Here is a 22231-nt window from a genome sequence, read left to right as displayed (position 1 = left end):
TCTTCTTTGGTGGTGACTAATCTCCCTGAACTGCCTTCTGCTGCCTTCCACCTGCTAGAATGAAAAACGCCTGGGGGAAGGCATTCAGATTGTTTAATTTTCCGAAGTCGCCCGAAGTTTCCTCATGAGGCACTTTCCCAATTTAGCACATGGTAAACTACAGCCACATCCCCCACTGCTGTTCTTATATCTACCAGGCAGCTGTTATCTTAGGGAGCTGCTATCTCGTTACCTTCCCATTGTTCTGTTGTTTTGCTGCTGGGGGGGGATATCACTCCAACTTGCAGTACAGCAGTAAAGAGTGACTGAAGTTTATCAGAGCACAAGTCACATGACTGGGGACACCTGGGAGACATGTCTAGCCCTATGTGAGATTTCAAAATTAAATATAAAAAAATCCATTTGCTCTTTTGAAAAAGGGATTCCAGTGCAGAATTCTGCTGGAGCAGCACTATTAACTGTTGTGTTATTCCTGGGATGAATTACTGGGGCAAAATGAAGTCATTACTGGGATTTGAGTTTAGGATATCTGTATATTTTATATTTAAGCAGTAACAATGAGCATTGTTTAGTTGTTTACATGCCAGTGGTGCAACTATTTTTTACTTTGCCCTATGAACTCATCCCAGGAATACACATTTAAGGTGATTAAGGTACGGCCAAAAGAAGAAAGGATTGTTTGGAGACTGACTACTGCTGACTAGTGATGGGTGAATAAATATGTCAGGCATGGATTCAAGGCAAATTTCCAAGTTTCACCAACCGCAAACTAATTTGTGAAACTGCCAGTGAAAAATCTGCTGCGACAAAAAAATATTTGACGCACCTCAAAATTGATGCATGTCAAAATATTTTTCAATAATTTGCATGTGACTGTGCACATGCGCCGGTGTACTGGGGATTATGTGTACAGGAATATGCATCCCCAGTGTCGGAACCTGGGGGGTCCCTACCCTCATGGGCCCCCGTCAGGGCCTGAACCCCTCTCTATATAATTAGATTTGAGCGAGCCTGTGCGTTACACTAGGGGGGCCGGAGGGGGGCCCCTGGACAGCAGTCACGGTGGGCCCCGGGCCCCCCAGTCTAAACCTATGCATCCCTAGTGCTTCTTAGATTCCAACTGGGCTGCATGCTGCCCCTTAAATCTTGCTGCCGTAGGCCCATGTCTTTGTGGCCCGCCACAAATCCAGGCCTAAAGGCAAGTAAGGCCATTGCTTTATGCACAATGTCTTAGAAACCCTGCCAGATACAAGGCCAGAGCATTCTACACACCAAATTCTACATCTGGGGATCTCTCCAATAGTCTTATGTTATGTGACAAGGCAGGATTGAGGGTCTAGGGTGGCAGCTTTAGGAGGAAAACCACAGGGCAACTCTATATACAGGCAGGGCCGTTCCTGCCATGAGGCAAGGTGAGCACCTGCCATAATCTCAGCTGCCATAAAGCAGGACAGGACTGCTGCTTACAATAGGGATCAGATAGGATCTGTGCAGCCACTAGGACAGAATGCTCTGTTATACAGATAGCTAGAATCTCAGCTGCCATAAAGCAGGACAGGACTGCTGCTTACAATGGGGATCAGATAGGATCTGTGCAGCCATTGGGACAGAATGTTCTGTTATACAGATAGCTAGAATCTCAGCTGCCATAAAGCAGGACAGGACTGCTGCTTACAATAGGGATCAGATAGGAAAAATCGGGGAAGGGAGACAGAGACAGATGGAGATGTAAAAAGTTGTAGAAAGCAGAGAGAGACACAGAGGGAGAAATTGGGGGAGAGACAGATGGGAAAATCGGAGAAAGCAGAGAGAGACACAGATGATAAAATCGGGGGAGGAAGACAGAGACAGATGGAAAAATCAGAAAAAGCAGAGAGAGACACTGATGAAAAAATCGGGGGAGGGAGACAGAGAGACTGAGAATTGGGGAGGGAGAGAGCGATCGAGTTGGAGATGTAAAAATCAGAGAAAGCAGAGAGAGACACAGATGGAAAAATCAGGGGAGGGAGACAGAGACAGATGGAGATGTAAAAAGTTGGAGAAAGCAGAGAGAAACACAGATGGAAAAATTGGGGGAGGGAGAGACAGATGAAAAAAATCGGAGAAAGCAGATAGAGACAGAGATGGAGAAATTGGGGGAGGCAGCGAGACAAATGGAAAAATCGGAGAAAGCAGAGAGAGACAGATGGAAAAATCGGGGGAGGGAGAGAGATGGAAAAATCATAAAAAGCAGAGAGAGACACTGATGGAGAAATTGAGGGAGGGAGACAGAGACAGATGGAAAAATCGGAGAAAGCAGAGAGAGACACAGATGGAGAAATTGGGGGAGGGAGACAGAGAGACTGATTTAAAAATTGGGGAGGGAGAGAGAGATCAAGATGGAGATGGAAAAATCAGAGAAAGCAGAGAGAGATACAGATGGAAAAATCGGAGGAGGGAGAGACAGATGAAAAAAATCGGAGAAAGCAGATAGAGACAGAGATGGAGAAATTGGGGGAGGCAGAGAGACAGATGGAAAAATCGGAGAAAGCAGAGAGAGACAGATGGAAAAATCGGGAGACAGATGGAAAAATCAGAAAAAGCAGAGAGAGACACTGATGAAAAAATCGGGCGAGGGAGACAGAGAGACTGATAGAAGAATTGGGGAGGGAGAGAGCGATCGAGATGGAGATGTAAAAATCAGAGAAAGCAGAGAGAGACACAGATGGAAAAATCGGGGGAGGGAGACAGAGACAGATGGAGATGTAAAAAGTTGGAGAAAGCAGAGAGAAACACAGATGGAAAAATTGGGGGAGGGAGAGACAGATGAAAAAAATCGGAGAAAGCAGATAGAGACAGAGATGGAGAAATTGGGGGAGGCAGAGAGACAGATGGAAAAATCGGAGAAAGCAGAGAGAGACAGACGGAAAAATCGGGAGACAGATGGAAAAATCAGAAAAAGCAGAGAGAGACACTGATGGAGAAATTGGGGGAGGGAGACAGAGACAGATGGAAAAAGCGGAGAAAGCAGAGAGAGACACAGATGGAGAAATTGGGGGAGGGAGACAGAGAGACCGATGGAAGAATCAGAAAAAGCAGAGAGAGACACTGATGGAGAAATTGGGGGAGGGAGAGAGAGAGACAGATGGAGATGGAAAAATCAGAGAAAGCAGAGAGAGGCACAGATGGAAAAATTGGGGGAGAGAGAGACAGGTGAAAAAAATCGGAGAAAGCAGATAGAGACACAGATGGAGAGATTGGGGGAGGGAGAGAGACAGATGGAAAAATCAGAGAAAGCAGAAAGAGACACAGATGGAGAAATTGGGGGAGGGAGAGAGACAGATGGAAAAATCGGAGAAAGCAGAGAGAGACACAGATGGAGAGATTGGGGGAGGGAGAGAGAGAGACAAAAGGAAAAATCGGAGAAAGCAGAGAGAGACAGAGATGGAGAAATTGGGGGAGAGAGAGACAGATGGAAAAATCGGAGAAAGCAGAGAGAGACACTGATGAAAAAATCGGGGGGAGGGAGAGAGAGACAGATGGAGATGTAAAAAGTTGGAGAAAGCAGAGAGAAACACAGATGGAAATTTGGGGGAGGGAGAGACAGATGAAAAAAATCGGAGAAAGCAGATAGAGACACAGATGGAGAGATTGGGGGAGGGAGAGAGACAGATGGAAAAATCGGAGAAAGCAGAAAGAGACACAGATGGAGAAATTGGGGGAAGGAGAGAGACAGATGGAAAAATCGGAGAAAGCAGAGAGAGACACAGATGGAACTATCGGGGGATAGAGAGAGAGAGAGACAGATGGAAAAATCGGAGAAAGCAGAGAGAGACACTGATGGAAATATCGGGAGAGAGAGAGAGAGAGAGAGAGAGAGAGAGAGAGAGAGATGGAAAAATCGGAGAAAGCAGAGAGAGACACAGATGGAAAAATCGGGGGAGTGAGACCGATGGAAAAAGCAGAGAGAGAGCCATAGCTAAGGGTTGGGGGGGGGTTAAATAATTCAGGGATGTTGAACATGAAACCTGCTGATCATTAAATAACCTCAACTCCCAGAATGCTTGATCCTTGAGTGTCAGGTAAACAAGAGCTGGAGGGCACCTGATTGAACATCCATGATGTATGGCATGAAGATAGTATCTAATAAAATATTTTATTATAATCTATATATTCTCTCTATATTCTCCAAGTCTTGAAACCAAAGCTGGAAGCGGAGACAACAGAGTTTATCAAGAGAAATCTTACATAAAGCAACACAAACTCCTGAGAGCACAAGACTTCCCACATCCTGTCCCTTTAAACCAAGTCAGCTGATTTCTACAAGAAAACAAGCCGTCTACGCCCAGGGACCTGGTGCAGCCTAACCTGCTGTTTTAGCCTCACTCACGCTGACTGACAGTCATTGCATTGGCTGCAGCTGTAGGACAGAAACTTTAACCTGCAGCTCTCCAGCCGCTTCTGAACTACAGATCCCCAGAAGGCCCAAAAGAAACCCCTCGCACTAACTGTATCCGTGCAAAGGCCTCATACTACTGGGGACATTGTTTTATTACAGTCCATTGTCTCCTTGACTGGAGAAGAACAAGAGAAAGCTTCTGTTTATAATAAAAAGGTCTTGTCTCACTTGGTGTCCCCTGTCGCAAGCGAATTGTAATCAGAAACCAACCCCGCGCTGTCAAACCCAACTTGTTTATGAAAAGAGGCCACAGTTTACGCAGCAAGCAGCCTCTCTCAACATGGCTGTCAGATTCCGACGCACTTATAACCAATCATCGGCGACTTCCAATGCCGGCAGCAGCCTATCAGCTATAGGCTCTTTGTGAACTTTTAAAAGAAAAGGCCAATGACTGCTCCCGGTAGGCGTGGCCTGGTCGTTCTCCCTTCAAGATAGGTGGGCTTGTTGGAGCTTGCCTGTGTGCCTGGTACAGGAGCCGTGTTCCTGTCGGAGAGGCACAAGGGAAGGGACTGGGTGCTGAGAGGAGGAAGGGAACACAGCGGCAAGATGACTCTTTTGTTGTCACAGGTCGTTCCCAGCAGCGCCTCTGGCAGCGTAGAGTCCCCGGTGAGTAAAGGAAACAATAAGAGTGAGATATGGTGGCCAGGTGGCTGTCACATTCCTGTACAGCTGCAACTCTGAGTGCCCTTTCCCAATAGGGGATGTAGGAAGTTGTAGTTTTTCCAAAGACAAGTCTGTCTTCCTGCAGTCACTTCATCCTGTTTTCCTTTTGCCTTTTTTTCTGTTTTTTGTTTTTTATTAAAGTTGACATGAAGTGATAGTTACCAGTATAGAGGGCAAGGGGGCACTTACCTTTGTGTGGCCATGTGACTTGAGCAAATACAATGGTGCTGGTTACTTGCTAGCTGACTGACTTCTAAATATGTATTATTATTGAAATACAAATATATATTTGCGTTTTATTGCTGTGCTGATCATTATTGTTCAGCCGGATGCTTTCCACTTGTTTTACAATGTGCCTCCCTTTAACTCTTTCTATTCAGCACTTTCTGTAAGTTACAATCTTAATATGTATAACTTGTTATTCAAGAAGGGCAAAACAAGCGCAGCGATTGGCATCTGTGCCCTGAGGGTTATTTTCCTTTTTTAAGAAATTTTATTTTTCATAATGCTTTTTCTCTTTAGCATTTGTAGGGCAAGGCCAGACGTGGCGTTTTTGCGGCGTTTTTAAAAAAGCACGTCAGTACGTCTATTGACACCTTCAGCTCTAAAGAAGTATGCGGAAACAGCGCGTGCCAGTGTGTGTCTATTGCTAACACCTTCAGCACACAGGCAGCAGTATAGACAAGTGGCAGATCAGTTCACTAATGTGCCTTAATATTACTGCTATGGGATTCCTGATCTCACTGTGCTGGGGGGCCTCATTATTATTAATTTCATGACGGAGGCTGAGGGTCCGTGTAAATTTGAAAATGGCCCGCACTGTGGACATGCCTGCTTTAAATAAAATTAATCAAAATGATGTACTGAAAAAAATACAAATTAATTGAAAGCCTTTAGGTCCCCTTTTTCTCAGTCCAGTATATTTTTTCCTTCCTCGTAGCTGGTGAGGCCTGTAGGTGTCTGTATATGTTTAAGAGTGAATGTGTGTTCAGATCTACATGTCATCGTGCAAGGACAGCATGTTTGGATCTGTGTGTGTCTGTATATTGTTTTAGAGACCATTGGTCTTTGTGTGGTTTACTGGGTCTGCAAGTTGGAACAAAAAGAATCCAGTGTATAATAGCACTGCAGCTCTTCACTTATAATGACCTGTGACGTGAGCTTGCTCATAAGTATCTAGCCATAGAATATTGTGCCCCAATGCATTATTCTGCTGTTTCCAATTAACTGCCCTGATAATGGAGAATCCTGCGCTGGATAATGAGGCTCAGTGTCTGCAAATACTACTAATCGATGTACTGAATAAAGCCGAATTGCTCCCCCTTGGATTCAATGGTTATTCAGTAGGAAGCCCCATATCGGAACAGGTAGAGCTCCCCTCAGCATATTTTTGGGTGAAGGTCATCTATTGCAACATGGGCAGAAGCCTGGCTAGGTCAGTTGTGTGTGATTGGATGTTGATCTGAAGCTGGCCATATACACACACATCTGTTTTGGCACAAATCAGGCTAATCCAATTAGTCATCCATCCCCATACACACCAATTTGCCTGTGTGTGGACAGCAATACTAATTGGGAATGTGTTTAGCTGCTCACAGCATTGGCAGACAATCAGTCATCAATGTGCCTTTGCCAGTTTTACACAATTCTTTTCAATTCTTTCATCATTGTTTAGGCATTTGGGAACAGTATGTTATCATAGGCTAAGGAACCCCCTACCCCCTTCCGTTGTGCTTACCACCAACCTGAATAAAAAACCTGAATAACGACACGGAGACTTCTTAAGGTGGCAAAATCTGTGGAGGTCACGTATTTTATTAACAAAGTTATATATATATGTGCCAAGGACTAGGTACACCCTGACCACCAGCTGCGGCTCCTATAATCGCCAAGAACGTGGGCCTGGTGCCCACACCGTACCAAACAGTTATTTTAGAGAGCAGGGTTAATGGGGCAGAGCGCCCTCTGTTGACCAACCAGTAGCCCATCCCCCTGCTCCCTATCATGTGCAATAATGGCGCTAACCCAGCCTCTCGCATGACACAGACAAGACCGTGCAGTCAAAGTCTGCTCCACACTCGCGACTTTCCGAGGGTAGGCCTGCACTTCACTGGAAAAACCATCCATCTTCCTGGAGCCGCACTGATGCCACCCAATGGAAAAGAAGGGAAGGGTGCCACCTATCCTTTTCCATGGCCCACCTAGACCTCTTGCGACCTCCACCATTCCTCTATATAATTCCTGAAGTTTTCCCAGAACAAATCCAAACCTTCCTCTGTCAAATGTACTTTATCCTTTCTAAAAAGCTGTGTTTGTCGGTACCTTATATTGTCATGTCTAATTACCCCGTTACCTGAGGAACACATGATCTTGTGCATGGCCCGGTTTACTTTTTTCCTGGCTCTTTCGATGCCCTGGGGGGAAACTGCTCCTCGCCATTCTCCCCTCTGTATGATGTCTGACCAAGCAACTCCCCCTATCTTGTTGCTGGACATTAAATCCTCCAAGTCCTTTCTCATGCTTTCTATCAACGCCGGGGTTTTGATTGACGTAAGGTCATTTCCCCCAGCATGTACTATCACCAGGTTTATGAACTTGAACTTCTGTATTGAACTATACAACCGGCCTCTCATTTGTTCCCACTTCATGCCTCTCCACCCCTGCCATGTAATCTTCATGTGTTCCTCCGGTAACCCCAACTGCTTGCCTGCTGCATGCTGTCTTGCCCAAAAAATAAAGGAGTGGCCTATGATCAAAATGTTGCAGGTAGCTTTTTCCCCTGCAGCAACAAACCAAAGAAAAAAGGGGGGGGGTAGGTTAAAAAATTGTAGGACTACTACTGTGTTACATTTATGGGGCGTATGTATTTTTTGTATGCTTTTGATTTCCACCTCCCAATCCCTTTTATCCTATCCTCTGTTTCTCCCCTCATTGCTGCTTCTGTTGCTGCCCCGATCCTGAATGAATGTGATCCAAATTTTTTAGGATCCCATCCATTCGCAATGACTGCCTTTTTGAGCACTTGCCTAAATTGAAATGCTGACATGGGGGATAAGTCCCTGTGAATTAACAAAAGGTGCCCCCCTGCTGGGCGCATCCCTATGTAATCCTGCAAGGCCTTGACCGGGCATGTTATCCTCGAAGTTTTTTCTATACTGAACCATCTGCCCTTACCCAACTGATCTGTTTTTGATCTACTGATGTAAACTAACAACTTCCTGTCCTGTAACAAAACCTGGCTATACATTAAACCTTTATCTGTTACCTTCTTGGATGGGGGGACCAATTCGCTTATCCTAAATGCTCCTCCGAAAGCCAGAGCGAAGGCTGCTCTAAACAAAATACATTCAAATTGGTCTGAACACACCTCCTCAAGAGAGTTCATAATCATTTTTAGTCTGCATTCGATTATGGGTTCTCTCTTATCGACCCTGGGGCCTTCAACTCTTGCCCATCCCTTCATTATTTTCCTAACTAATGGATCATGTGTGATATCTGCCCTACCCTTTACTATGGAAAAATGAGAAATTGCGGCTAATGCGTTGCTGGCTCCTGCTCTTGACTTTCCTTCTCTGTACAGGACCATTAAAAATGACACCAAATCCTTAGTGCCTTGATTGCTCTTACCGCTTCTGCAGAATATTTGCCATCTCTTCCTGGCCTTTTTGTAGCTGGAAAGAGTCTTTTCGGATACTGCCCTTTCACACAATTCTTCTAAGAGGGGGTCACGAGCTGCCATAAATTTTCAGGGCATGCGTAAGCTGATTTTTCCGCATATGGAGCGCACTTAAAGAACATATCCCACTTTTCTCTAGACAAGGCATCTGCTATAGTGTTTTCTACCCCTGGTACATGTTGGGCTCTGAACGATATATTAAACCTCATACAAATCAGAACCAGATGTCTTAGTAGTCCAATTACTGGGGTTGAGTCTGATGACAGGTTATTCACTGCGTGGACCACTCCCATGTTATCAGAAAAGAACTTAATTGCCCTATCCTTCAAATCTTCTGCCCAAAGCTCTAATGCTACCAAGATTGGGAATAACTCCAACAATGTCAAATTCTTTGTCAGACCTTTGTCATGCCATGCTTGCGGCCACCTGGCCGCACACCATTTCCCTGCCAAGTAAGCTCCAAAGCCTACGCTCCCGGCTGCATCTGTGAAAAGCTCTACCTCCTGATTAATTTGTGCTTCTGCTAACCATAACCTGACACCATTGAATTTAGATAAGAAACAGTTCCATATTTTCAAATCTGCTTTCATTTCCTTTGTGACCCTTATTTTATGAAATGGTTTATTAACCCCTGATGTGGATTTTTCCAATCTCCTGTTAAAAATGCGACCCATTGGTATTATCCTGCATGCGAAATTCAATAAACCTAGGGCTTGTTGCATTTCCCTCAGTGATACTTTATTCGCTGCTTCCAATCTCCTAACTGCTTGCCTAGTTTTTACTACCTTTTCTTTTGGTAATCTACACATTTTGGCCCCTGTATCAATCTCAATACCCAAAAAGGTCAACTTTGTGGTTGGTTGTACTGTTTTGTCAACAGCCACTGGCACTCCTAATTCCTTCAACATATTCAGAAATATTGCTAATGTGTCTTGACAGATTGCAGAGCGTCTGGGGCCTATGATCAGGAAGTCGTCCAAATAGTGAGCTATAGCTTTGTTGCCTGATCTTTTATACAACTGCCAATGCAAATAGGTGCTGAAAGTCTCAAAAAATGAACAAGAGATTGCGCAGCCCATGGGTAGACATAGGTCGACATAAAATGCTCCCTGAAAATGACAACCTGTCAATCTAAAGCTTTCTGGATGTAAGGGTAACAACCTAAATGCAGATTCGATGTCTACCTTTGCCAACAATGCCCCTTTTCCTTGACTCCTAACTATTTCCAATGCCTCATTGAAAGACTGATATTGTACTTTACACTGTTCCTCATCTAAAGCATCATTCACCGACTCACCATCTGGATATGAAAGGTGCTGTATCATTCTAAATTTTCCTGACTCCTTTTTTGGGACTATACCTAAAGGTGACACTACTAGCCCCTCAATAGGCGAGTCCTCAAATGGTCCTGCCATTCTCCCTGCTTTTATTTCTTTTTCGATTTTTTGCTTCAAAACTTCGGTATGTCGACTAGCCGATTTTAAATTTTTAAAAACTTTGCTGGGTGGGGGAGGGTGTAAAACTGGGATCCTAAAACCTTCCAAAAAACCTTTTGTTAAAAATTTTGCGGCTTCCTTGTCTGGGTAACTTGCCAACTCTTTACTTAGCCTGGCTGTTTGTATTGGCGTTTCCGCTCTTCTGGTAAGCTGCTCGAAAAGGCTGCCTGTTTATCTGACCTTCTTTCTTTTTATTACAGTCAGATACCGCATGAGAAAATCCACAAGCCAAACAAGAATGCTTAAACCTGCACGCATAGCCCCTAGTACACCTTTTCTCGTTGTACGCAAAACAGATGTTTCTGGGCTTAAAAGCATATGACCCTTTATTGCCATTGCCAGCTGAACCATTATCTTTTGAAACCAATCTCGTCCACAAATCTATATCCTTTTGTCCAAAGGACAAGACCTTGCTACTCAATATCTTCTTTCTAAAGGCCCTGTCGTAATCCGACCATGAAGAGCCTTTATAAAACAAATATGTATCGACTATTGTGTCTATGTACTTTATAATATTCAAACATTGTTCTGGTTTTTTCTCTAAGTACACGCTTGCAAAAACCAAGAATCCCTTCAACCAATCGAAAATTGTTTTCCCTTTTTTTCTTTCTCTTCGGTTTTCACCCCGTCCTCCTTTGCCTGAACAGCTTCCCTAGTCAACTCATAGATATCCACAAATTTTCCAGCCTCAATATTTTTCCTAGTTTTCCTCGGCAAGTGATCTGCTGTTTCTGTCAACGCGCATGCGTAAGTATCTGCTGCTCCAACTATAACCATTGACTGACTACTTTCCTTTGTTTTTCCTAAACCTTTTTCTTTCCCTTTTCCTCTAAAGAATTTTTTCATTAATGATAATATCTTTCCTCCCTCGGTCTCACTATCTGACCCCTCAACATCAGATTCTGAATCAAAAGAAATACTCAACTCACCCATAGTAGTCTTCCGTGTAGGCACCTTGGTCCTGTCGCCGTTCTGTGAAGACTGCCCTTCTGTACTGGATGAAGCCCTCTCCCTTCCTTCCTGCCGTCTTGAAGGTCCTGCTTCCTCCTCTCCCTTCTGCTCTCTCTCCTTTCTCCATTGGATCCAACTCTCCTCCTCCTCTCGGTTTCTAAAATAAAAACTTGGCACCCGGTTATTTCCGTAACCAATGTCTTCCTGCCACATTCCTTTTACTGGCCTCCTTTGCCGATGCCCGTGGCTGCTTGCAGGAAAAAATTCACAATCATCCTCGTAATTGTATTCCTCGATAAAATAGCAAGAGTCATCATCTTCCCATTGGTCATACTCCCCAGACCACTGTGGCTGGCTCCGGTGTCTTGAGGTTTGAAAATACGAGTGACCACCTGTTCCCCTGGGCCTGGAGTTCCCTCCCCCCCTTGGGAAAGGTCCTGGGTGCCTTGCCCTAGATTGGTTTGGGGTGGATTCTGCCTCCATCCCCCATTCTCCTTCGTCCGAGCCCTGCTCCTGTTCCCAGCTCCCTCCCCCTCTATGGGCATTCCTATGGGTCGGGGGAGCTGTGGGTGCTGGACTGCTGGGGTTGTTGGGGCGGGCCTGGCTTTTCCCCCCGCGTTTCCCTGGTCCCCGGCCCGTGCTACTTGGAGGGACCCCCCTCTGGCTACTGGGAGGGGGGTTCCCTGTTCGGGCGGAGATGGGGTTTGTCTGGCGGGGTTTCAATAACCTAGGGCCCCTGGTTGGTGCCTTGCCCCGTGACGTAAAAGCTCCCCGATCGTTGGTGGGCAGGCGTGGTGAGCAGATTTGGGGCCCCTTGGGTGCTGCCTGGGGTATTCCTTCTCCTTCTCCCCCGGCTGTGGGAATATGTGGCTGGGAGTAATAGGGCCCTTAGCGGTGTGGACCGCTCCGGCTCCCTTACCTACTTCCGGTGCGATGACGTCATCCAAGTCTCGCGATGCCTGCAACTCCGTACCGCCGCCATCTTCTTCCGACCCGCTACCTCCGAACTCTTCCTCCGGTCCGTGGCTGCTGGCGGCGTCTTCTCCAGTGATGACCTCCATCATCCTGCGTCGCCTGTTGGAGCGTCCAGCTAGAGGGGAGAAATTTACCTTCCTCTTCGCACCGGAACCGTGGACTTGGCCGACCTCCTCTTCGTCACGGAACCTCTGAGGACGCAGCACTCTCCTTCTCGGCGCAGTGAATCTTCCTCTCTCCATCTTCAACGAAGCTGGCAGCGTACCGGTAAGTGTCCTCTCTGAAAGAAAAAACAGGTTATGTTTTACTGGCCTCCTGCTCCTCCTTAAAAACCCCTTCCTGGCTTACCTGCCCCCTGGTTCCGCCCTTCAGCCCGCCCCCTTTTTTCCCGCCGAAAAGGGGGCCCTATTGTTGTAAACTCCCTGTGATAGGGAGTGGGGGCAGACAGGGCCGATACTCCCAATACACATCTAGCGGGGGAGGGGGCCCAGCCTAAACTCACCTCGACCCTAGGTGGGCCTCTTTCCTCCCATTGGTGACTCTCCCTGTGAGCATGCACTGTGTTGTGTATGAGGGGAGGATTTTCAGGTGCGGGGATACCCGCGGGTCTGCGGAGTTGCAGGTCTCATCTAAATTTCTTATCTTAATTATCTTATGTAATATTGTCTATATTTTACTCCTTTGAAAGTTTTACAAAACTTATTTCTGTCCCGCCCACTTTTGATGACGTCACTTCCGGGTGTAGCACCATCACTTCCTGTTTGATGGTGGTCGAGGGTTCCGGATAAGGCAGTTGTGGGTCGGGTAGTGTATCAAAGTGGGTAAATATCCGGGTTTAGGTTGTGGTGTTGGGTCCGGGTCTTAGAAATTGCTTCCGCGCAGGACTCTACACTAAGCAGGGTCTGCTTCTTCTACAGTTACTTTTTCAGCTGGAAACAAACATTTCATTAATATTGTTTTAGAATTGGATAAGATTGCAGAATGTTTGTATTTCAGGTAAAGGAAAGGACCACTATGGCAACGGAGATCGCTAAATTCAACATTGATGCTCCCCGATGGGACCAAAGTACATTTGTGGGGAGGTTGAAGCACTTATTTAACATTACAGATCCCAGGACAGGAATTGGATAGAGCAAAACAGCTTGTGGATTCCTGCAGGTAAGTGGTAAAAAATGTATCAACTGAGAACAGTTTACAGGGTCGGCGACCCCCCCATAGCTGCTTTGGAAGGTGAAAAATGAAACTTTACACTTCAATATTAGAAAGACGGTCACACATAGAAAATTAAGTAATTGGAAAAAGTCTTTATTGCTGGAAATTATCTGAAACCAACTGAACTGAAAAAAGTGATGGATGGTAAACAACCCCTTTAAAGGAGAAAGTGTAAATCAATGGGGGGCACAAATGTTTGACATCCCCCCGCAATTGTGGTGCTTGTAAAAGGTGGCTGTACCCAGGCAGATTTAAGATGCCGATTCAAGTCCTTTAGACGGCTAGTTGATGCGGACCTTGTTCTCTCGGCACCTATTCCCTTCATTGTAATCTGATTATTTGGCCCTAAGGCCGAGCAGTCGTATTAGCCTGATATCGCCCTGCCTTTGGTGGGCATATTGGGGAAATATCTTATAATGTATGGCCACCTTAAGACCGGTGTAGTTTTCTGCTAAAAGGAGCACCAGCCTGGGGAATCAGGTAAGTGATTACACTCACTGGGGGGTGCCGTACATTTGCCTAGCCCCCCTCAGTGATTTACACTTTTTTTGTCCTTTGAGATTCAGTCTCTGTATGTAATAGCCATTTATCTAAGATATATGTCCATTGACTCATAATCAATTAAAAAGCCCAAATTATATTTGAATAACATATTAAGAATAGTACATACTGACCCCGTATGACCCACCTTACGCTTTTCGTAGCATCCTGTAATTTATCATAGGTGCTAATTAGGTGCAGTTTCTGTGTGTAGTATGCTGGGGATAATTATACATCTCTTTTTCTCAGAGCAGGTTCTGTGCCACCAGGAACAACTGCATTATGCCAAGAAGCTTTATGATTCTGCTTTTCATCCGGACACCGGGGACAAAATGAATCTGATTGGAAGAATGTCTTTCCAAGTCCCTGGCGGAATGGCCATTACAGGGTGCATGCTTCAGTTCTACAGGTACAGGCCACAAATTAGGACACCCAATGTTTTTGCTACAGGTTGCTTTTAACCTACAGGTAGAAAACAGGTGAGCATGTTAAAGGGGTGGTCCACCTTTATGTTTACTTTTAGTATGTGATTGAATGGTTAAATCTAAGCAATTTTTCAATTGGCCACCTTTTTTTCTTTTTTTACAAGTTTTTAATTATTTGCCTTTCTTCTGACTCTTTACAGTTTTCAAATAGGAGTCACTGACCCCATCTAAAATCGAATGCTCTGTAAGGCTACAAATGTATTATTATTGCTACTTTGTATTACTCATCTTTCTATTCAAGCCTCTCCTATTCATATTCCAGTCTGTTATTCAAATCAATGCATGGTTGCTAAGGTAAATCAGAACATAGTAACCAGATTACTGAAATTGTAAACTGGAGATCTGATGAGTAAAAAGCTAAATAACTCAAAAAGCAATAAATAATAAAAAATGAAAACCAATTGCAAATTGTCCCACAATGTCGCTCTCAAACTAAAAGTTGTCAGAAGAAATAAAGAGGTGATGTTCTTCTGCTTAGGAAAAAAAATTAGAAAACTTTCTCAAAGAACATCAGAGCAGTCTCTTTCTTTCTCAACTTCCTTGAATACTTGGTCAGATGGTCAGAAAATGACCAGCAAGTGGAGCAGTTGTACAAAAATCCATTCATGTTAACAGTACATGTATCCTTTAATATCTTGGAATTAAAAACACATAAATAATGAATGTACATTGCAAAAGTGCTTAGAAAAGCACTTTCATCAATTTTTCATTCGCTTGTTTTTAATGTTTACTTTTCCTTTAAAGGAAACCATATTAAGCTAATAGGGATATCCGCATGTGAATGAACCCCCTTTTTTTGTGGATCCCAGCAATCGTGTGTGTGTGTGGGGGGGTTTCTGTGAATTCTGGCCCGCTGGGGTGGTCGGCAGGAAGGGTGGATCCGCAGATATCAGCCAGTAGGGAAGGTGGGCTTGCAGATCCCAGCCAGGCAGTGGTCCTGAGTTGGCAGGGCCCACAATGGCCAGAGCCCACAAGGTTTTCTCCCATTGGCCCAGTCCAACCCTGTTGGGGGCATAAGCATGTCTGGGTGTGTTAAAGGGGCAGTATACTCCCTTGTTCAACACAAGTGCAATGAATATGGCTGGTGCTGACCATATTGTATACCAATAAAAAATCTATGTTTTTTGTTATTTCTCTAGCTAAACAGGGAAACTAAAACTACTCCATGTTTAGATTCCCAGTGCACAGATAATCCCCCTGAATAATGGACTCCTGCCAAAACAGTTGCAGGAGAAATCAAAGGAAAGGAGTTGTATACTGGTAATTTAATTATCTACCTTACATGGACCAAACATGGAGTAGCTTTGGTTCCCCTATTTGCTTTGTTTAGCTCAAGAAATGGGGAAAAAAAACCCACTGAAAAAATAAATATTTTCTTAAAGGGGTGGTTAACTTATAGTATGTCCTAGAATAACCAATTCTAAGAAAGTGTTCAATTGGTCTTCATTATTTATTATAGCTTTACAATTATTTGCCTTCTTCTGACTCTTTCCAGCTTTCACATTTTCTGTAAGGCTACACATTTATTGTTATTACTACTTTTTATTACTCATCTTTCTATTCAGGGCCTCTACTATTCATATTCCGGTCTCTCATTCAAATCAGTGCATGGTTGCTAGGGTAATTTGGACCCTAGAAATTACATTGCAGAAACTGCAAACTGGAGAGCTGCTGAATAAAAAGCAAAATAACTCAAAAACCACAAATAATAAAAAATGAAAACCAATTGCACATGGTCTTAGAATAACACTCTCTACATCACAGTCAACGTTAACTTTAAGGCGAACCACCCCTTTAATTAAAACAATAGGCAAAAAGTATGTTGAGCACAAGCCCTGTTCATTGCACTCATGTTGAACAAGGGGGTGTACCATGCACACATATGGCAGCTGAACTGAGAAGAAGGGGGGATATAGTTGGACACTTTGCCCCCCAAAGATAACACTAATGTGCATTTCCACTGTAAAAGTTCTTGCAACAAAGCCACTGCTCTTCCATTTTGCACAGAAAATGTTGTTTCCTGCACATAATTCAGTACATTTCTGCACACAGCCAACAACAACGAGAGGGATGTTTGTTAAAAGAACTGAGTTGAAAGATTATACTGCAGTTAAAGTGCAAATTCTAGTCAACATTACATACATTATTTTAACTGTAACACAACCCATACATTCTTATTTATCTCTTTGGAATCGTTTGTTGCCCATGAAAATGTTGAGGTTTATGCAGGTTATTTTTGTGCTTTGATTAGGGAGATTCTTAACAGCATTGCAGTTACTGACGAAAATGATAATATATTGGGACACTCAAGGGTAAGGCTGAAAAATGTTTAATTGTACAACTAAAAGAACTTTCTATAAGTATAAATGACTAGTTAATTACAGTTAGGAGATCTATTATTTTGGTTCACTATAAAGGCCCACATACACGGGCCGATAAAAGCTGCTGACAGACCGAGTCAGCAGCTTATTGGCCTGTGTGTGGGGCCATCCGACGGGCGTCCCCAATCGATATCTGTCGGAAAGTCGGGCAGGGTTAAAAATCCCATTAAATCGCGGCTGCATCTCCCTGTGTATGGCCACCTTAACTCAAGTCTACAAAAAAAAGCATTTTTGCCACCAATACGGATTCAGTCAGCTTGATTACCATCAAGTACAGGTATGGGATCCGTTATCCAGAAATTTCTGAATTACAGAAAGGCCATATCCCATAGACTCCATTTTATCCAAAGAATCCACATTTTTAAACAAGATTTCCTTTTTCTCTGTCCTACTACATTCTTGTACTTGAACCAAATTATAATTAATCCTTTTGGAAGCAAAACCTGCCTATTGGGTTTATTTAATGTTAAAATAATTTTCTGGTACCCTTAACGTATCCGAATCCAAATTATGGAAAGATCTGTAATCCAGAAACCCCAGGTCCTAAGCATTCTTGGGACGCCAAACCTGTACAAGGTTCTATTTTACTGTTACAGAGAAAAAGGAAATACTTTTTAAAATGATTTGCTTAGCCTGGACCCTATGGGATATGGCCTTCCCAGAATTCTGAGCTTTTTGCATATCCGGTTACCAAGTTAGAGATCCCATACCTGTATATGACAATTTGCTGTAGAACCACCCCTTTAATAATCAACTCTGTCGGCTTCTGTTTCAAATGTATCCTCAGTTTCTGCTGATGTTTGGATGAATTCTGATAACCCCGAAGATTCCCAACAGCAGCTCATACTGAGCATGTACAGTGTTCCAGACACATGCCAGGGCAGCCTCTCTATGGGGCAAATTTACTAAAGGGCAAAGCGACTAATGCTGGTGAAAATTTGCCAGCGTGACGTCATTCCGGTACTTTGCCGATTTACTAACGGGCTCAGGCGTAACTTCGCTAGCGAAGGAGATGGACTCTAGCGGTACTTCGCACTCAAACGCCAGGTGAATTTTCCCTCTGGCAAAAGAGCGTTACTTCGCAAATTCACTAAGATGCACATTTTACTGAACGTTAACTCTTGCGCTAGACTTGCCTTTGCAACCTCAGACCAGGTGAAGTGCAATAGAATAGATGCAAATTAGCCAACGCTAGTGCAACTTCGCTCTGCTTGCCGAATTAACGCTAGCGCAACTTCGCCTGCGTTCGGCGCCCTGGACGCAACTTCAGATTTTAGTGAATTAGCATTGTCCTGGCAAATCTACGCCTGTCGAAGTGTTGCGCTGTGAGCGAAGCCGTTGCTGGCGAATTTTCTGAGGTTAGTAAATTTGCCCCTATGAATTGAGAGCACAATTTGATGCATAGGATCAGCCTTGCTTTTTTGATATTTCACAGTCATGTGTCATGTGTCCTTTTCTGCCCATAAATAGCTCTCATTATGAACTGTAAATCATTCTTCCCCTTTCCTCTATCCATTGTTCATTAATACAATATCTACTTTTGCATTGTAAATCTAGAAAGCTACTATCAAGGGAATCAGCCAAGTTGTAATTTCCAGAATAGCCATGGCCGCCCCTGGGATGAGTAAGTATCTGTACATGGGTCTGTTTCCACCTGGCACCTCTTTGTCACACTCCCCTTTCTCAAATCTTCTTCTCACTTATCCATCACATTGTTCCAGGCTGGCTGCTTTGCTTATTAAAGATGGAACTTTTTAAATGCTTTATGTTGATTATCATGGGCCTTATGTGAACCCAACTGTGAGGTGAGATGAAGGATGGTAGTGAGGTGGGTTAGGATAGTGTTAAGATAAAGACCTAAGGGTAGAGATATATGGGGGGAACTCTTTAGGGGGTTTGGGGATGATGAAACAGTATATGGGTGTAAAAGTGTGGTTACAGATAGGGGTGCTTTTTAGGGTTCGGTGCCGAATCCAGGGGTACTGGAAAATACAGAAGCCGCCTTCTGTGTCTGAATAGCCGGCACTTAGGTGGAAGTACCTGATACTTGGGATGCAACTAATTCACTATTTGGCTGAATCCCCAAATCCTTTGTGAAAGATTCGACCTGCAAAAGCAAAAGCAAATTAGTGCAGGAAAGGAAAAAGTGGAAAACATTCTTTTTTACTTCCTTATTTTGTGAGAAAAAGTCACGTGATTTCCCTTCCCACCCCTAATTTACATCTGCAAATTAGGATTAGGTTTGACCGGGTTCAAGTAATCCGAATCCTGCTGAAAAAGGCCAAATCCCCAACCGAATCCTGGATAATCTCAGTTCTGTAGGGTTAAGATTTGGTTCGCCTAGACTCTTGGTTGAATACTGATAAAAAATTCCTTGGATTTGGGCGAATCCCAAACCGAATCCAGGATTTGGTGCATCCCTAGTAACAGAGAATTCCTTTTTAGACCAATCAGGCATGTTTGTTAGATGTTATTGTCTTTGTTTTTCGTTCCTTTCTATTTTCCAGTTTATTCACTCCACTGTTCCTTTCTTATGTTTCCTCTTTGTCTTTAACTGGCTATTTTACTATTCAAATATAGATTTAAGGAATGCTAAATATTATTAAAAAAAACAGGTATTTTCATGTTTCAGACATGTTTTGGTTGGTAAAACTAAGAATAGATTCTGGCAGTTTCACCACTGGAGGGCACTTTTGCATGCAGCCCGAATGGCACCTTACACGTATTAATTATCCTTGAACATTGCCTTAACCGTGGTTCCTTTCCGTCTAGTTCTCTTACCGATCTTGATGGAAAGGCTGGAGTCTTTTCCCTTTATGAAAGTAAGTGAAGCAGTTGCATTTTGAATGGAGCTGTTCAATTTGACAATATGCAGTATACAAGCCCACACACACACTCACACTCACACGCACACACACGCACTCTGACTCGGAACAAATGGGTGCTATATCAAAATGTGATGAAGAAGATATGCACTCCGATATTTCCAATTAATTATTTATTCCTCTATGCATACACAGTGGAATTCATCGCTATATACACATATATATATACACATATATATACACATATATAGAGCGTCCTGTAACCATGGTAATGGTCCCAGCGTGCTTACCGGAACTTCTGTTTGTTTCAAGTGTTGCCGGAGTTTGTGTTAATAAACTATTGTCCGACTTCTGTGCGGTTGTGCAATGATATGTGTAATTGTGTGTGTAATAACATACAGTATATAAAAAAGTAGAACCGCTTATTCTGATGTGCATATGTCCATATTAAACCATTAAATAGTGGTATTTGTCTTTAAATAGTGCAAAATAAATGTGTGAAAAAAGATCAGTGTCTTCATTCATATATGAATAAGTGACTTGTGTAGAAGTTCTCAGCCTGGACATATTTCTTACAAACAATATAGATAAGTAAAAGTGTAGTTAACATATCAATATCTTCATTAATATATACTGTGTCTTGAATGACTCTGTGAACGTTATCACCCAGGATATACAGTGGTGTGAAAAACTATTTGCCCCCTTCCTGATTTCTTATTCTTTTGCATGTTTGTCACACTTAAATGTTTCTGCTCATCAAAAACCATTAACTATTAGTCAAAGATAACATAATTGAACACAAAATGCAGTTCTTAAATGAAGGTTTAAGGGAGAAAAAAAACTCCAAATCTACATGGGCCTGTGTGAAAAAGTGATTGCCCCCCTTGTTAAAAAATAACTTAACTGTGGTTTATCACACCTGAGTTCAATTTCAAAGGTTATAAAGCCATTTCTAAAGCTTTGGGACTCCAGCGAACCACAGTGAGAGCCATTATCCACAAGTGGCAAAAACATGGAACAGTGGTGAACCTTCCCAGGAGTGGCCGGCCGACCAAAATTACCCCAAGAGCGCAGAGACAACTCATCCGAGAGGCCACAAAAGACCCCAGGACAACATCTAAAGAACTACAGGCCTCACTTGCCTCATTTAAGGTCAGTGTTCACGACTCCACCATAAGAAAGAGACTGGGCAAAAACGGCCTGCATGGCATATTTCCAAGGCGCAAACCACTTTTAAGCAAAAAGAACATTAAGGCTCGTCTCAATTTTGCTAAAAAACATCTCAATGATTGCCAAGACTTTTGGGAAAATACCTTGTGGACCGACGAGACAAAAGTTGAACTTTTTGGAAGGTGCGCGTCCCGTTACATCTGGCGTAAAAGTAACACAGCATTTCAGAAAAAGAACATCATACCAACAGTAAAATATGGTGGTGGTAGTGTGATGGTCTGGGGTTGTTTTGCTGCTTCAGGACCTGGAAGACTTGCTGTGATAGATGGAACCATGAATTCTACTGTCTACCAAAAAATCCTGAAGGAGATGTCCGGCCATCTGTTCGTCAACTCAAGCTGAAGCGATCTTGGGTGCTGCAGCAGGACAATGACCCAAAACACACCAGCAAATCCACCTCTGAATGGCTGAAGAAAAACAAAATGAAGACTTTGGAGTGGCCTAGTCAAAGTCCTGACCTGAATCCTATTGGCCCAACCAGTTATTAGGTTCAGGGGGCAATTACTTTTTCACACAGGTTTGGATTTCTTTTCTCCCTAAATAATAAAAACCCTCATTTAAAAACTGCATTTTGTGTTTACTTGTGTTATCTTTGACTAATAGTTAAATGTGTTTGATGATCAGAAACATTTTGTGTGACAAACATGCAAAAGAATAAGAAATCAGGAAGGGGGCAAATAGTTTTTCACACCACTGTATTCCTTACAAAAAATAGGTAAGTACTTACCCTGATGTGTCCACATGAATTGTGCATCTGGTGAACCCTCCACCTGAGCAGAGAAACCAGTGTACTCTACCTTCACCAGTGTATCATATGTGTATCTCCAATGTGCCAAAATCCATGTTATGTTGAGAAGAATCCCGTATAGACTCACGCTGGCACCCAGCCTGAAACATATGAAAATGTATAAAAATTCTTCTCAACATAACATGGATTTTGGCACATTGGAGATACACATATGATACACTGGTGATATATATATAAAAGTATTTATTAGTTGCCACCTTTTGGTTGTTGGGGGTCTAAAGTCTGCGTTAAAGCCTTGAAGACTGTGCATTAAACAACAGCAGTGGTGGATATAAAAGTGACTGTTCGTTTAGGGTGCAGGATGGGGCTACCATTGGGATAGACTAATTCAAAGGGGAAAGCAAGGAAAGTGTTTCAGGGGTTTGAAGGCCTATGGCGCATACACAGATGTTTTGGGTGTTTCACCCACCCATAGTAAAATGCCTGAAATATCCCCTATCACTTCCAATTGCTGTTGATGAGCTTTTGGGGACCCTGACACAGTTGCTCACTGTTGGGGGTGAAAGGATAGGAAAGTAGTACCATGTCATAGGGTAAACATAAATAATCAC

The 22231-nt window shown here is 43.4% G+C and overlaps 1 protein-coding gene, 1 long non-coding RNA gene and 1 pseudogene across 3 annotated transcripts; 2 read left to right on the top strand and 1 right to left on the bottom strand.

The window, feature by feature from the left end:
* The first annotated feature begins 4489 nt into the window (after nucleotides 1-4489).
* The window catches only part of LOC121395382, a 66705-nt pseudogene continuing 48963 nt past the window's right edge, over nucleotides 4490-22231 (top strand).
* LOC121395381 lies at nucleotides 6883-12493 on the bottom strand. Of its 2 annotated transcripts, none has more exons than XM_041568776.1 (2): nucleotides 11203-11858; nucleotides 6883-7880 (listed from the first exon to the last, which is right to left on the bottom strand). In XM_041568776.1, exons 1-2 carry the CDS (start codon nucleotides 11705-11707, stop codon nucleotides 7303-7305), a joined length of 1083 nt encoding a protein of 360 aa, XP_041424710.1. In that variant the 5' UTR covers nucleotides 11708-11858; the 3' UTR covers nucleotides 6883-7302. The 2 variants fall into 2 exon arrangements, with proteins under 2 accessions (XP_041424710.1, XP_041424709.1); XM_041568775.1 differs by lacking the exon at nucleotides 6883-7880 and adding an exon at nucleotides 7923-8833 and having other exon boundaries at nucleotides 11203-12493.
* Nucleotides 16229-19639, top strand: LOC121395386. The gene is made up of 3 exons (XR_005962449.1): nucleotides 16229-16748; nucleotides 18375-18441; nucleotides 19590-19639. It is a non-coding gene; the product is annotated as an uncharacterized LOC121395386 (long non-coding RNA).

The sequence above is a fragment of the Xenopus laevis genome, chromosome 7L (genome assembly GCF_017654675.1).
Source record: "Xenopus laevis strain J_2021 chromosome 7L, Xenopus_laevis_v10.1, whole genome shotgun sequence".
Classification (NCBI taxonomy): domain Eukaryota; kingdom Metazoa; phylum Chordata; class Amphibia; order Anura; family Pipidae; genus Xenopus; species Xenopus laevis.
This window is presented reverse-complemented; position numbering and strand designations above follow the sequence as displayed.